This window comes from Hyperolius riggenbachi, chromosome 11, assembly GCF_040937935.1.
Source record: "Hyperolius riggenbachi isolate aHypRig1 chromosome 11, aHypRig1.pri, whole genome shotgun sequence".
NCBI lineage: Eukaryota > Metazoa > Chordata > Amphibia > Anura > Hyperoliidae > Hyperolius > Hyperolius riggenbachi.
In genome coordinates, this window is record NC_090656.1 from 32075585 (window position 1) to 32091732 (window position 16148).

The following is a 16148-nucleotide window of genomic DNA, read 5'->3' on the forward strand; positions in this document are numbered from 1 at the left end:
TATGTGTAGTAAGGATAAGGAATAGAACATTCGTAGCAAAGAAAATAGTTTTTTCTATAACATTGTGTCATTCTATCGCAGTTGCAGTTTTAAAACCACACTCTGTCTTTTTAACTATTGAACAAAGCAGGAATAATGAGCCTTTGAACTTTCCTGCAGTAAAACCTTATCTCAAGCTGTCTCTCACTGTTTCTTCTCTGTTTAACCTTAAGGACCAGCGCTGATTTTTATGATCTGTGCTGGGTGGGCTCTGCAGCCCCCAGCACAGATCAGGTTGCAGGCAGAGCGATTAGATAACCCCCCCTTTCCCCCCCCTATGGGGATGATGTGCAGGGGGGGTCTGATCGCTCCTGCCTGCCTGGGTGTTACGGGGGGGCACCTTAAAGCCCCCCTTCGCGGCAAAATTCCCCCCTCCCTCTCCTACCTCTCCCCCCTGGTGATCGGGGCTGCACAGGCCGCTATCCATCCTGTGCAGCCTGTGACAGGCTGTCCTCTGTAACATGGCGGCGATCCCCGGCCGCTGATTGGCCAGGGTTTGCCGATCTGCCTTACGGCACTGCTGTAGCAGCAGCACCGTTCAATGTAAACAAAGGAGACAAACGTCTCCTGCGTTTACTTTTAGTCTGCGAGCCGCGATTAGCGGCTCGCAGGCTATTCACGGAGACCCACTCCGTGATCTAACAGGAAACGGCCGCTCGCTAAAGCGGCCTTTCCTGATTAATTAGGGAGGCACCTGGCGACGCAGATGTGCGTCGCTGGTCCTCCAGCTACCACTTTGCCGCCGCACGGTATGAGTGTGCGGTCGGCAAGTGGTTAATAGCTTCAGAAAACAGGACTGTATTCCATCCAATGGGTTCGAATAGCCCAGAGAAGCTCTTTTGCATGAATAATAATTTTAACTCTTTCTGTACTGAAAACAATGAGACTCTTTTCTTTACTACTAATATTCTATTTTTTAGCTGTACTACACATACAATGCATTATCTCATAAGTTAATTTTTGCTTCAGGTTTGCTTTAACGCCGCCGGTAAATTTGCAATAGCAGGGTGAGCCATTTTTCGGCTTCACCCTGCGCCCAAATTTCCCGGCACCCTTTTTGCATGTATGCCTCATGGGCATAATGCCGTCTGTTTCTACTCACTTATTCAGGCCTCACCTGGATCCCCAGTACAACTCGTGCCAGCAGCTCAGCAGCTTCTCTGCTACATCACTCTCAGCTGCACAGCCCACTGCTCTCTGAGAGATGCATTCTCTTAAAGGACATTCGAGGTGAAAATAAACTGATAAGAAAAACAATTGTATCAATCCTCCTTCTGCTAAAAATGTCTTTTTTTTTAGATATCCCACTGTTATTTTATATTTAAAACTAGTTTTTAAGTTTTTACTGTTTCATTGTCTCTGCTCAATGACAACTTCAATGACACCTTCACCTTCAGGTCAAGTCTATGAATTATTGACCCTCTTTCCTGCTGTCAGAAGCCATTTACTGACAGGAAAGTGTTGTATAGCTGTAATTACTTATCAGCGAGGGTTATGCTATAGTCTGACCCAGTCTTACCCGGTCCCGACCCCGACCCAGACAGAAACTCACTTGCATACCTGATATTTAACTCTTTCAGACAGGGAAAGAAAAAAAAGGAACGCAGCATAGTTATTTGTGTGCTAGGCACTTTACATACACATGTCTATCTCATCATGACACTTGGCGACCGATCGACCATCCGATTTGATAATTATTATTGTATCGGATGAAAATCATTGCCGCCATGTCAGAATTCTAGCGGTTTTATTTATGTAGGAAAAGCTGTCATATGTGTATGGTTTAAGTTTTAATGTTCTATGCAAAATTTCAATGTGAACTGTAAAGTTATAGTACTTCTTTAATATATTGCTATGTGACATCTCGGCATATTCCAAGCCTTAAAGCTTAGAAGATTATTTTAACTTGCAAGCTGGAAGATTGTTGAAGTACTGGTTACAAGAAGCCAAAACATTCTTTGTTAATGTCAAGGTTAGACTGCGCAGTATGTGTAAGACAGAATGCTAGTTTAAAATTCACATGACTGCAATAATTATAAATGCACATTTTCTTAATTATTACATATACCGTAGATATTATTAATCTAAATATTAATGATCAATACAGTCCTTCTGAAGAAAGAAATAATTATTGTTAAACCCTATATAATATAAATTAATACTTTGAAATATATTTTGAAAAGCTGTATTCTACCCGTGAAAGATGAGTCAGTACGACATTCTCGTGAGATTGTTATGATTCTGGAAGGTTGTTGACGTGCTCTAGTCTCAGCTAGCTGATAACAAATGATGTTTTAGGAACATGCTTTGTACAATATAAACAATAGAAGGTGTTTTCCCAATTAGTTAAAGATGATTCAATGATGCCACCTGGCGGTTTCATAGTTTTATATAATTAATATTATTTGTTATGCTGACCTCTGCCGGTGGGCATTATTATATTTATTTCTTCATCAGAAAGACAACTATATAAAACATGATTTTATATTATTAAGATTTAATATGCAATTATTTCTTATATGATTAATTGTTTTAAGAAGAATTATATAATACGTTTTATATTTAAATGAGTATATTAGAAGCCCTGTATGTTTCAATAAGCCTTAAAATTGCTGAAGGCTCTTACAGGTCTGTGTACAGTGTCAACCTGACCAATCTTATGTCTGGGAAAGTACCAAGACATTCCAAAACCTAATTAGCAGAGAACACTTTATCAGAAATGCGTCATGAATGACATTGTTTAGTCTCAATGTCTGGGGCAGCCAGCAGACAAGATGGCTGATGAAGTCCATTTTTAATTAACTGCGTCAGAAATGACCTGATCAGAATTTGTAAACACTCCAGAAGACGTTAACTCCCACAAGATAAGGTAATTAAGGAATTTATAAACAAAAATATTATGATTAAAGTATTCAAAACAAAAAAGTGTTATGGGTATTTTAAATGTCAAAGATAGCTAGTTGATGCATGGAAGCTTTAGCCAATCAGAACCTAAGATTCAGAGAAATTCCAGATTAGGCAGCCATATTGCATCCAACCCCTATAAAAGTAGGGGCTGAAAGCTCATAGTTTGCAAAAGCCAAACAATCTCCTGAGAAGACACATGAGGCAGAAGCTACCTTTCCACAAGTGGTTTTAGATGCTGAAGAGATGACAGAGAAGGGGTAATATGCTTAATATTCTGGTGATTTACTTTATTAATTTTTCAGCATTAAGTTTTGTTAAGATGTTAGCAAGAAGTTTTTTTAGAAGCTATTTTTTATGCTATTTCTTTAAGAAGATTACTACAAGTTTTACACAGCTACTAGATACACAGCTATTAATACAGATGAGACTATTTTTGATCTTATTCTACATAACACAATTGTTATATCCTTTTTTGATTGTACTTAGAAGATTGATGAACGCTTGGCTATAAAGCCTTGATGAGATGGAATACTGTTAGAAGGAAACACTACTTGGAACTGTTCATATTTTGTATATATGCTGTATGATAAGCAAATACAATCTTTTATATATAAAATCATATACTGAGTGCTCTGATTCATTTCAAGGTACACCGTCAATCTATAATTACTGTTATAGAGGGTTCAGACCCCACTATGCCGGATTTATATGATAGCAACGCTTTAAGGGCTGGTTGCAATGATCCACTCAGCTGGCTGCACAGGCAGACAGCTGTTTGACCATTCCTCTAGTCTGTGGGCTGCAGGTCTCTGTAAGAGAGACCTGTCTTTCCTTTGCAAGTTTCTGATCTGCTCTGCTGCTGAGGAATTTGCATACATTGGTTATGCAAATCACCTAGCTAGGCTGGCAGTATATAAGCCATGTTTTTCCCAGAGTCCTTGGCTGGTCATCCTTTCAGGGTTTGTTGAAACACTCCTAGAGTGTCAGCCATGCTATTTCTTGTTAAAGTTATCTTAGAGTAATTCTTGGGACTGCACTAGGCAGCTTCCCTAGTACAGTTAGCTTGCTATCTGTTTTGTCTGTATTGCCTCTCGGTTGCGATTGTCCTGTCACCAACGGTGGTTGTCAGGAAATCGTTCTGTCTGTCTGGGGTGCTAACCAGAGCAGCGGTTGCTACTGGTAGCCCCTTCTGTTAATCTGTCTGTCTTGTTTGGATCGCACTAGCCTCTAGCGGTAGCGGCTGTGGATCCTTCTGATCTTTGTTCTTGGAGTATAGCTGGAGCAGCGGTTGCTCCCTGCTATCTCATCTGTCTGTCGTGCTTGGATCGCACTAGCGGTAGCGGCTGTGGATCCTTCTGATCTGCTTTCTTGTTCCTGAGCTCGGATCGCACTCGCTCTGACGGAAAGAGCAGTGGATCTTTCCTCTCGTATTCCTGTTTTCCGTTTGACTGTCTTGTCTGATACGAACGCTTGCTGTAGGTTCGGTGAGGTAACCGTTACGCAAGCGCTCGCGTTCTTTTCGTGTTTGTCTGTCGGTGGTTAGTTAGGAGTGCTTGTCTCTGTTGCGCTTAACGTGTGGAGATCGCGCGGTAAACGCGTTCGCTGTTGCGAATGAGTGCGGTGTTCGCGTTTAGCTAGCGTTTGTTATTTTCGTTATTTTCTCATTGTCGTTTGCTGTGCCTTTGCTATTCTCGAGTTCTGTTCTGATCAGTCTTGTGTCACTTCTGGCGATCGCCTCTCTCGCGATCGCATTCATACTTTTTTTCTGCGAATATGTGTTCACCGTCGCTGGGTGGCGACTAGATTGGGGAACACACATTTAGCCTATCTCTGTGCTCTTCTCTTTAAGGGCTGTTCAGCCCCGCACTGTCTTAGATCTGTACAATTCCCATCTGTCATTTGTGGCTGTGCAGAGGCTGTGCTCGTCTGCACTCCACAGCGCCATCTGCTGGTGGGAATTGCCCTCTGCTGGTGCATCGCACCTAGCCTGGGTTAACTTAATTATACGCTTGTGGAGGGTTTTCGTTGTGTCAGTGCGCATCTCGTGCGCTGACCACGAAAACGATTCCGCAAACGTTACACTGGTCCTTTACTGAGTTAGCAATCAAGAAAAAGGCAAGAACCGCTCAGGTTTTTGACAGTGCATGCCTGATTGACGATGCAATCAATTTCTGGCCGAGCATGCTGGACAGACGTGCTGCAAGACATTGGACGGTTGTGGTTGGTTGGGTGGGCGGCGGTAACGGCGAAGGATATAGGGACAATCGATGAATGCGATGAACCCCCTGACGCTGTCCCCTCACTGGCTTCAGGTACATTGAACATCAGGGGGACAGTTTCGGGCTGGCGAGGTGGCAGATGCAGCATCACAAGGCCAATTCAGTATCAATTTCAGCATAAATCGGCCTGTGGTGTATGGGCAGCCTACAGATCTCTCTCTCTCTCTAATCAGATTTGATTAGAGAGAGGTGAAATCTGCCCGTCATCGTTTTATACAATTTTGCCAAATGAGCTGATTACTCCTGCTGGTCCTAAGACCTGGTCTGGATTTGCAGGACTGTTGGCTGGTGCAGGTTAGCAACTCTACTGTTGTACCGATTTATTTGGGATCTGGGATTGGCGTGTCAGTTGACACACAATGCAGCAGTGTAGTTTAACTCACCTTAGTCGCCTACTCTGGTGCCAGGGCTCCACGCCCAGTAAATCTGCTACAGGGTCCCCTCACCAGCAACCACTCTACTGTCAGTGTGCAGTTACTTCGGTTGAAAGGACTCCACGTCCCTCTACATTCTCCCGATACTTCCTCTTTCCTCTCCCGATACTTCCTGGTCACAGCCGGAACGAGAACATATCGGGAGTGGGAGGAGGAGGTAGAGGGGCATGGAGTGATGGGCATGGAGGTGGTGACCAAGGTTAGTAAACCGCTACTGGTGTTGCCTGCATCAACTAGCGTTCATGCAAAACTGAATTAGCCTTCCGGCAACTCGGCTTTAGTGGCAATGTGAGAAGGATGTGGTTCAGTTGATGCAATACAGGGTTATGTAGGTGGGAGGAGCGTTGGGACAGTGGGGAGCAAAACCAAAACCAGCTTAGAATAGCTTTAGCTTCATGAATGGTCCAGCTGGTTGATAGGGTCACATGACCCAAAAGATGAAGACCCTTAGAGGCGAAGCACATCACTTCGGGGGCCAGGCCGCAGGCATCTAGTGCCTAATATCGGTGCGGCTATAGCTGCAATGCTACAGTTCACGCCCGCATTCATGCAATTCGGGTGCTAGCGATAGCTAGACCCTGAATTATATGTCCCCCCCCTAGATTAGTACAACTCGGAGGGGGAATAGTATTTTACGCCACCTGGAATTACGGCTTACCCTGTGCCCAACTGACCGGCGGAGTACTTGTGCATACGCCCTTAGAGGTGAACATACGGGTTTTGGAGGGTGGATGTTGTAGCATTAGGTTACCTGGGGGAAGGAGGAACAGATCTGTTATAAAACAATGACTTCTAGAAATGGATTTAAACTGTTTTGCACGTTATTGGATGGTGCCCACTTTCACCTTTTTCTGCAGGTGAGATGATGGTGAAAACCAAGAAGGAGGTTATTGAGCATTTAAAAAACAACAGGGAGCTTCGAGCGATGGTGAGAGTGGAGCAAATTGTTCGTGAGGAGAACCTGCTGTTGGCCATGGATATCATCCGCGTGCAATGTGACGTCCTTTACAAGAAGATTGGATTAATCCAAGCAAAACAGTGAGTGTGTGTTTAATGTATACATAGCATACAGACAGTCCTACATTGAATATCCACAATGAATGAAAGCAGCACATTCTTACACCCAGCTTACTTTAAAAAATAAAAATTTTTTAAAGGACCAGTATTGCAAAAAAAAAAAAAGGTCCATTTTATATATACGTATACAGCTAAACATTCATTTCTGCCAAAGTAGAATACAGCATGAATTACTTTTTTCCTATGTTGCCCTCACTTGCAGTAGGTAGCAACAAGCTGACAGATCTGATAGTTTTTGGACTAGTCCATCTCCTCATGAGAGGTATTACCTTTATTCTTTAAAAAACATCCTCTGGTAATAATCTACACAAAGATGTAAGCCAGCTTGCATACTGGTTTGCACACTATTTTGGCAGTTGGACTGAGCAACTGCAGTTCTGTAAGTGTTTTAGTAAATTAATAAATAACTGAATAAATAACTCATCCTCATGAAGAGATGGACTAGTCCTAAACCAGTGAGATTTTCATTACCTACTGTAAGTGACAGCGACATAGGAAAAAAGTTTTTATAGTGCATTTCACTCTGGGAGAAATGTACATTTATATAAACTGTAACTAGTTTAAATTTTACAATTTTTTCTCAATAGTTGTCCTTTAACTACTTTGGCTTTTTGGACGTATAATATACGTCCAAAAGGCCGCATGTGCGCTTCCGCGGACAATCGCGCGCGTGTGCTCCCGAACCACGGTTTGTTAGCAAGGGAATCAGTGAATTGGGACATAGTGCCCAATCACTGAGCCCTTTCCCCGGCAGAAAAAGCAACGGCTTCTCTCAGAAGCCTCGCTCTTTCTGCCTCCTACGTCCCCCCTACGCCCCTCTAAGTGTATATGTTACGCTTAGAGTGACGTATTGTAAACAAAGTCATGGCTTTGTCGTGTGGCCAAATAGTAAAACTACATCTACATTAAAAAAAAATAAACACATATTTACATAAAAAAATTACTATTTAAATCCCACCCTCCCAAAAATACCCAAATAAAATGTTTAATAAAAAAACAAAAAACAAAAAAACATTACAATAAAAAAAAAGTAAATATTTACCTAAGGGTCTAAACTTTTTAAATATTAATGTAAAAATGAAATATTTCTATTTTTTTTTTTTATTATAAGCTTGTAAATAGTGATGGATGCAAAACGGAAAAAATGCACTTTTATTTCCAAATAAAATATTGTTGCCATACATTGTGATAGGGTCATAATCTAAGCAGTGTAATACCCGGGACTATTAGGCAAATACAATACGTGGGTTTTAATTATGGAGGCATGTATTATTTTTAGGCTGCTTTCACAGTGGGACGTTACAGGCGCACGTTAGAGCAGCCTGTAACGCAGCCCAACTCACAGTAATGAAAAATCAATGGGCTGTTCACAGTGCCCACGTTGCGTTACAGTGTAACGCTGCACGTTCTGTGAAAGGGCAGCATGCTGTGCGTTATACGCGGTTTTAGCCGCGTTAGACTGTTTGCACATGCTCAGTAATGTTGTTTTTTTTAGTTTTTTTCCGTGCAGGAGAGGAGGAGGGAAGAGTCCACTATTGTGTTTAGCCACATGGCTAATTAATATTCACTGCACTGCAGTGTTTACTTCTTGGAGTGGCCGCTTATTGTCTGGCGGGACCACGTGATGCGGAGTGTTCCGATCACGTGGTCTCCACAGTCTTTTGACGCATGCGCCGTTTTCGTTCTATCACTATTGAACAAAAATGGCGTAACGCGTCTCTTGGTAATGTCAAAATGTAACCCCACCATGCGTTGCGTTAGGCGGATGTTATGGGATCATAACGTCGCCTCTAACGCAACGTCCCTCTGTGAAAGAGTCCTAAAACTATAATGGCCGAAAACTGAGAAATAATGATTTTTTTCTTCTTCTTCCTGTTAAAATGCATTTACAGTAAAGTAGCTCTTAGCAACATGTACCACCCAAAGAAAGCCTACTTGGTGGCGGAAAAAAACAAGATATAGATCAGTTCATTGTGATATGTAGTGATAAAGTTATAGGCTAATGAATGGGAGGTGAAAATTGCTTGGATGCATAAAGTGAAACACGACTGAGGGCTGAAGTGGTTAATGAACAGTTTATGGGTGAAGATATAGTCCATACAATGTACATCCCTTCAATCAATTCTAAATCTCATGCTCAACAGATTTGCACGCGACACCCTGAGAACCTTGGACCTTCCACACACTGAACATACTGATTGGTTCTGCTCCCATTCACCTGAATTCATCAGAGATGGCCAATGAGATGGTAATAATCCCAGCTTGTATGCAGATTTAATGCAAATTGTACGCAGCTTGGAATCGGGCCATAACATTTACTTCTTGTCGATTTTGATTGGCTCAATCGAGGGCTGCATATAATTTAAATTAAATTTGCATTTAAGTTGAAATTATTAGTATCTCTGGTCCATAGTAGTTTATTCCTCCCACAACAATATCCGGATGAGCCGGGCACCTGTCTGGAGTATGTAAGCTCCTCGGGGGCGGGCACTGACACACTGACGGTTGGTGCAGTATAAATACGTATATAGGATATAAATAATAAAAATCACATTGCAATCAAGAATAAAGCATTCAAACATTCAAGTATACTGCGGCAACCGCATAAAAAGTCCAATGTCAGTAGCTGATAGTGGGTTCGCACGTAGATAAGATTCCAGGGTAAGGTACAATCTATATAAAGATACCAGTGCGTACTCTACAGTAATCAATATCTGAAAAGAAAGCACAAAACTCCCATAGCGTGATACTGTAACTGATAAAAGTTCAGCAGCACACAGTGACCATAACATAAGAATCCTTAATCAATCCGACGGGCTCACCGGATAGTTGCCACCTCATACGCCAGATGGATCTAGCGCTTAGGCCAGGCATGGGCAAACTTGTCCCTCCAGCTGTTAAGGAACTACAAGTCCCACAATGCATTGCAGGAGTCTTACAGCCACAGTCATGACTCATAAAGGCAAATGCATTGTGGGACTTGTAGTACCTTAACAGCTGGACAGCCAAGTTTGCTCATGCCTGGCTTAGGCTGTCATCCAGCCTGTAATGATAGCCCAGGAAGGATTGCACAGATAAAAGTTTATTCCGGCAAGCATCCACAAGGATCCATAGAAAGTAATGTACACAGCACGTTAGATCTCCGGGGCACTGTAAGTTTAAACACTGCGGCGTCCCTCTAGTGAACTTTCCCAGGAGCATGCAAACTACACGAGCGCCTGCACGTTAGCACGCACTGGCTCTGCCCTACGTCGTTTCGTCCAATAGGACTCATCAGGGGCTGGTGAGTCCAATTGGACGAAGCAGTGTTACACTCAAGGAAGAGCGCTCGTGTAGCTTGTATGCTCTTGGGAAAGTTCACTGCCGCAATAAACTTTTATCTGTGGAATCAGTCCTGGGTTACCCTTACTGGCCTGGATGACAGCCTAAGCGCTAGATCCACCTGGTGTATGAAGTGGCAAATATCTGGTGAGCCGCTGTCTGATTGCTTGAGGATTCTGATGTTATGGTCACTGTGTGCTGCTGACCTTTCTACAGTTACAGTTACAGTATTACGCTATGGGAGCTTTGTGCTTTCTTTTCAGATATTGATCACTGTACTGTGTGGAGTGCACACTGGTATCTTTTTTGTGTTGTCAGATACTTGAAGTAGTGTCTGCTTCCATTGGAGGCTGCTCATCATGTGAGTGGCTGTTTCTTCTCCACAGGGACGTGGAGGACAGTCTAAATGAAGCTGTGTCCACCCTGATTTGGGCCGCCCCACACTTGGAGACCGAGGTGTCAGAACTAAAGAAAGTGAGTAGAAGAGCCGGGTGTCTGATATAACACCTCAGATTTACTAACTGATATAAAGCAGTGAAAGATAGAGGAAGAGTGTTGTGTGGAGGGCTGCTGAATCGCCAGCCAGTGGTTAGCATGAGCTCCCCAAAGGTGAGGCACATAGCTCCCAACTGTCCCTCTTTTGGGATCCCTGTCCCTCTGTCCTGATTTCTCCCTCATTTGTCCCCCTTTCTGGACTGATGTACAGATCTATCTGTAAATATATTCATTTTTCTACAGAAAAATATGTATAATTGACTTTATTACCTTCTTTTATATTGATATATTTCTTATTATTAAATGTTAATATGAAGGAAAATGAAACAGAATATACAGTACCAGTGTGGTTTGAATGATAAAACAGCATATATTTCTTGTGAAATCTTTATGGTGTGTGTGACTATGGGTGTGTCAGGGGAGTGGTTAGAGGTGTGGCTTAAGTGTCCCTCTTTCTTATATCAAAAAGTTATTGTGATGAGCCTTTAGTTGGGAGGTATGGTGATGAGCCTTTAGTTGGGAGGTATGGTGATGAGCCTTTAGTTGGGAGGTATGGTCGGTGAGCCTTTAGCCCTAATGGGTGACAATCTACTTTGCTGCAAGTAACCATCAGGTTGTGCCCCTGGAAGAATGGATGATATTGCCATACAGAGATTACAAGGCGAGGTCGGGTATACAGGCAGAGGTCAGGACTGGCGAGAAACACACACAGTGAGGTCATAGGCTGAGGACAGGAACCAAATCAAAGGGGGAGATGTGATCAAACAAGTTAAGGTCGGGCAACTAATTGGGGATAGACTGCAAGGAGACAACAGATGGCAGTATAGCAGGAGGGTGTCAGGGGAGGGTGGGGTCATGGTCACCTTTTTTCCAGGACCTCATTTCACTTAAAGTCATCCCTGTATGCCATTGCTATATACAGTATATACAGCACATATATTTCTGTTGGGCACAGTACAGGTCACTGTATGGCAATAGACATGGGAGGGGGGGGGGGGGGGCTGTAGGAATGGGAGTGATGTTTAAGGAGGAGGTGGGGGATTTGCAGTGAAAATGGGGGTGTACTACACTTATTATGGAGTACATAAGATGGTGGTGATGGGTTGGAACAAAGTCATAGCACATAATGATGGTGTGCCTGTAAATATGTTGGATGCAGAGAGACAGGACATAGACAGACACATAATGAGGGAGGTGTGGCAAACAAACCTGGGGGTGGAGTCATTCTGATGAGACCTAAGCACTTTTGTTGAGTTTGTTGGCGGGATGTAAGTATAAACAGCTGCACAGTGATTGGCTATCGCTTGTCTTTCCCTCTCGCAGGTGGCCGATCAGCTCTGTCGCAAGTACAGTACGGAATATGGGAACCAATGTCGGGCCAACAAAATGGGATACGTCAATAGCATGGTAAGTGTGCAATACAGAAACTGCAGCAGTAATGCCGCTAACCAGGAAGTGTGCTGCCCAGTTTGGAGCCACTACACCTGTCAGCTCTGCACAAATCTATTATCAGTCTGCAGATAACTATGATCTTACAAGATTAGCTGTAAGGTCAGATAGTCTGTACTTTCTCTGGAGTGCAGACTGTCTAAATATTGGGATAACACCCACAGTGAAGGAGTTCATGCATAGCCGGCCTTTGACCTGAGCGACCGGAGCAGTCGCTCAGGGCGTCAGCTTCCAAGGGGGCGCCTATAGCTGGTTACCTATACTGAGGGCACCTACACCTGATTTCCTATACTGGGGGCAAATATAGCTGGCTACTTTTACTGAGAGCACCAACACCTGGCTACCTATACTGGTGGCCCCTGTGCCTGGCTACCTATGCAGGGGATGGAGACCTCCATTCGTGGTTATTCATAGTATTTTTCCTATTATACATATGTGATGTGTCACAGAGATATGAGCATTTGGCGTGATGTGTCACGACGTAAAAAAGTTTGGGAACCACTGTCCTAAGAGATACGGGACGAGGATGGGGGGGCAAAAAAATCAGGTTTCGCTCAGGGCGCTGTGAAACCTAAGGCCGGCACTGAGTTAATGCACACTATGGTTAGGAAATGGGGTAACTGTCACAACTAGGCTAGAGTCTCCATCCCGCCCAGTGTCCCCTGCTCACCACGCTCATTCTATATTGCACAGCTCCTTGGTCGGGATGAATCTCTCCATAAACACCAATGCACACCGAGAAAGATACACATATAGTGTAAATTTACATTTGAATGTAAAAAAAAATACTATACATAAAATCACTTCCTAAAAAGCATTCAGTCTCACGTCATCGGCTTCCTGGGTTCACCATATGTCGTGGCGTTCAGCAGCTCCACAAGTCCATATTAGTCTGGTGTGTGTCTCTCCTTAGGTCCACCGTACCTGTTCCTGCATCTAAATTACTTCAGTTCAAGCCTGTATTAGCGCTGCGGTAGAGAGCTTGAACAATAGGCTAGGATGGGGAACAGATGGAGATAGTCACAAAGGGCAAAGGGTGAAGCGGTGGGATAGTACTAACTACATAGAGCAGATGGGAGGGAATGGCAAATATAAGGACATGTTCTCTAGCTCCTGATGAATTATCATGATGATGAAACCGGTAGGGCAGAGCTACTGAGTCACTGTTATGCCTCTGTTTTCTTCTGTGTCCCTGTTATATCTTTCTGCAGGTCATACAGAAGTTGAGCGCTGAATCTCCTCCCAAGTTCCAGGTAGAGAAAAGCCTTTGTGACATAGCCAAAGAGGCCGGAATTGAGCATCTCCTGCAAAGTATCCCTGGAGTGAGTAGAGAGAGGCAAACTGAAAAGCAAACAACTGTAAACATTATTAAATCAATTAAAAGAGAACCGAGCAGCACCAACCAGTATCCTTAAAGGACTTACGAGGCGAAAATCAGAAAAAAAGTTAGTTACCTTATTGCAATATCAGACCTCAGGGCAGACGATCAGTGCTGCCCCTGTCAGTTTCAGGCGCTCTGTTATCTAAATCCAGGATTCATTACAGGCCTCGACCCTCCACAGGGTCGCCTGAACTGATGGGATAAGAATTGCCGCTTTAAACAAATGCCTGCGCAGTTCGCATGCCGCTAGTGTGGCTGCGCAGGTTTCCAGACGGTGCCGGGTGAGGGAGGGAAGTGACCTGGTGTGATGTCCCTTCCTGGCTGATCAGAGCCAACTTACTCATATGGATAGAGAGTCACTGAGGAGCCGCTGGTGAGCCGGCTCACATACGAGCAGACTCATATGGACTGTCACTGAAGAGCCGCTTGTTCATATAGAGCAGAGAGTCACTGAGGAGCCGCTGGTGAGCCGCCTCGCGTACGAGCAGAAAGGGGATAACAAAGAACCGCTGGTGAATCAGAATAAAAATTCTGATTCACCAGCGGTTCTTTGTTATCCCCTCTCTGCTCGTACATGAGCCGGCTCACCAGCGGCTCCTCAGTGACTCTCTGCTCTATATGAACAAGCGGCTCTTCAGTGACAGTCCATATGAGTCTGCTCGTATGTGAGCCGGCTCACCAGCGGCTCCTCAGTGACTCTCCATCCATATGAGTAAGTTGGCTCTGATCAGCCAGGAAGGGACGTCACACCAGGTCACTTCCCTCCCTCACCCGGCACCGTCTGGAAACCTGCGCAGCCGCACTAGCGGCATGCGAACTGCGCAGGCATTTGTTTAAAGTGGCAATTCTTATCCCATCAGTTCAGGCGACCCTGTGGAGGGTCGGGGCCTGTAATGAATCCTGGATTTAGATAACAGAGCGCCTGAAACTGACAGGGGCAGCACTGATCGTCTGCCCTGAGGTCTGATATTGCAATAAGGTAACTAACTTTTTTTTCTGATTTTCGCCTCGTAAGTCCTTTAACTACTAACAGGTGAAGTATGGTCCGGGGTTGAGGTGGCCACACATCTCTCGACTTGGCGGCCAATGGTCCATGCGATTCGATAACTGGATGAGAATTGGTGCTGCGCAGTGTTGCCAACTCATCCCTTTAATTACTGACACATCTAAGTTATACAGGTTCTGGGGCTATTTGCACATAATCAGTGCCTTAACTGCATCTACCTAGCCACGAAATCTGTATTATTGATATGTGTCAGTAATTAAAGGGATGAGTTGGCAACACTGGTGCTGCCAAGAGCATGCTTAATTGACGATGCAAAATTTGTTGCATGTATTGTTCGGGCTTGCTGAAAAATCTCAGGCCGACGTTCTTGATCGAGTGTGCGGCGATAACAGCGTGCAATAATAATCTTGAATCGTGATCTGTGTGCATAATCGTGAACGACAAACAAGATGGAAACCCTCGGCCATGTCCCGCCAAATGTTAGATGGACCCCCCCCCGCCCCCCCTGATGCCCGTGCATTAATACTTAACCTGCATGAGCAGTAATAGGGGTGTGATGTGCGTCATGTGACCGCAGAGTATGGGTCAGTGAATATGAGCTGTAATAGAGGTATGATGGTGTCATGTGACCTCACAGTATGTACCAGGGAATGTGGGCAGTAATATGGGTATGATGTGTGTCAGGTGACTGCAGAGTATGGACTGGGGAATGTGAGAAGGAATAGGGGTGTGATGTGTATCATGTGACTGCACAGTATGGACCAAGGGATGTGAGAAGTAATAGTGGTGATGTGTGTCATGTAACTGCACAGTATGGACTGGGGAATGTGAGATGTAAACGGGGTGTGATCACTAAGCATTACCACATTCAGTAATGCTGAAAATAGCTGATTTTCCTGATCACCTGACAAATTCCAATTCACTAAACCTATTTCCGCACAGAAAGTTAGAATTACCGACTAGTGAGGTAAATTACCGACTTGTGCTGTAAATACCTCAAGAAATGTCAATAAATTGCAATTCACAAACTTTTAGGCTTTGTCCACATCTAAAATCACAATCGCTGAGGCCAGCGTTTTGCGATTTTGTGAGTGAGTTTGCAATTGAATAGAAAGCTTTAAAAAATCGCCATCGCTTAAAAAAAGCTAAATCGCTCGAAGTGTTAACAAGCCCTCACAGCGGACCTGCTCCAAAGCTGGCCAGTGAGACTTAGGCCACATACAGACATCAGACCATAGTCTTTGGAAAATGAAAGATCACAGACCAATCTTACCACCCTTCCTGTAGTATAAGAGCCATACTCTACACAGTCTTTTCTATGGAGCTGAACTCCACATCAGAAAAAAATTATTGCAAGATGCTGCACACACAGATGCTGTACAGACACAAAAGATCAGTATCTGCAAAAGATCTGTTCCTGCCAAAAATCCATTCCTGCAAATTGCAATGATAGTCTATGAGATCTGCAGATCATCATACACACATGATTTAACTGACATTCATCTGCAGATCTGAAAATCCATCCTGGTGGATCTGATCTGCAGATGAATGTCAGTTAAATCATGTGTGTATGATGATCTGCAGATCTCATAGACTATCATTGCAATTTGCAGGAATGGATTTTTGGCAGGAACAGATCTTTTGCAGATACTGATCTTTTGTGTCTGTACAGCATCTGTGTGTGCAGCATCTTGCAATGATTTTTTTCTGATGTGGAGTTCAGCTCCATAGAAAAGACTGTGTAGAGTATGGCTCTTATA

The 16148-nt window shown here is 43.8% G+C and overlaps 1 protein-coding gene across 2 annotated transcripts in view; it reads left to right on the forward strand.

Annotated features, from left to right (window-relative positions):
- LOC137538124 (IST1 homolog) overlaps positions 1 to 16148 on the forward strand; it is a 36747-nt gene that overhangs the window by 7897 nt on the left and 12702 nt on the right. For both annotated transcript variants that reach the window (XM_068260135.1, XM_068260136.1), the window contains exons 3-6: positions 6517 to 6697; positions 10444 to 10531; positions 11876 to 11959; positions 13213 to 13323. In XM_068260135.1, coding sequence (XP_068116236.1) covers positions 6517 to 6697; positions 10444 to 10531; positions 11876 to 11959; positions 13213 to 13323 — 464 coding nt within the window. The remainder of the gene's footprint in view (positions 1 to 6516; positions 6698 to 10443; positions 10532 to 11875; positions 11960 to 13212; positions 13324 to 16148) is intronic.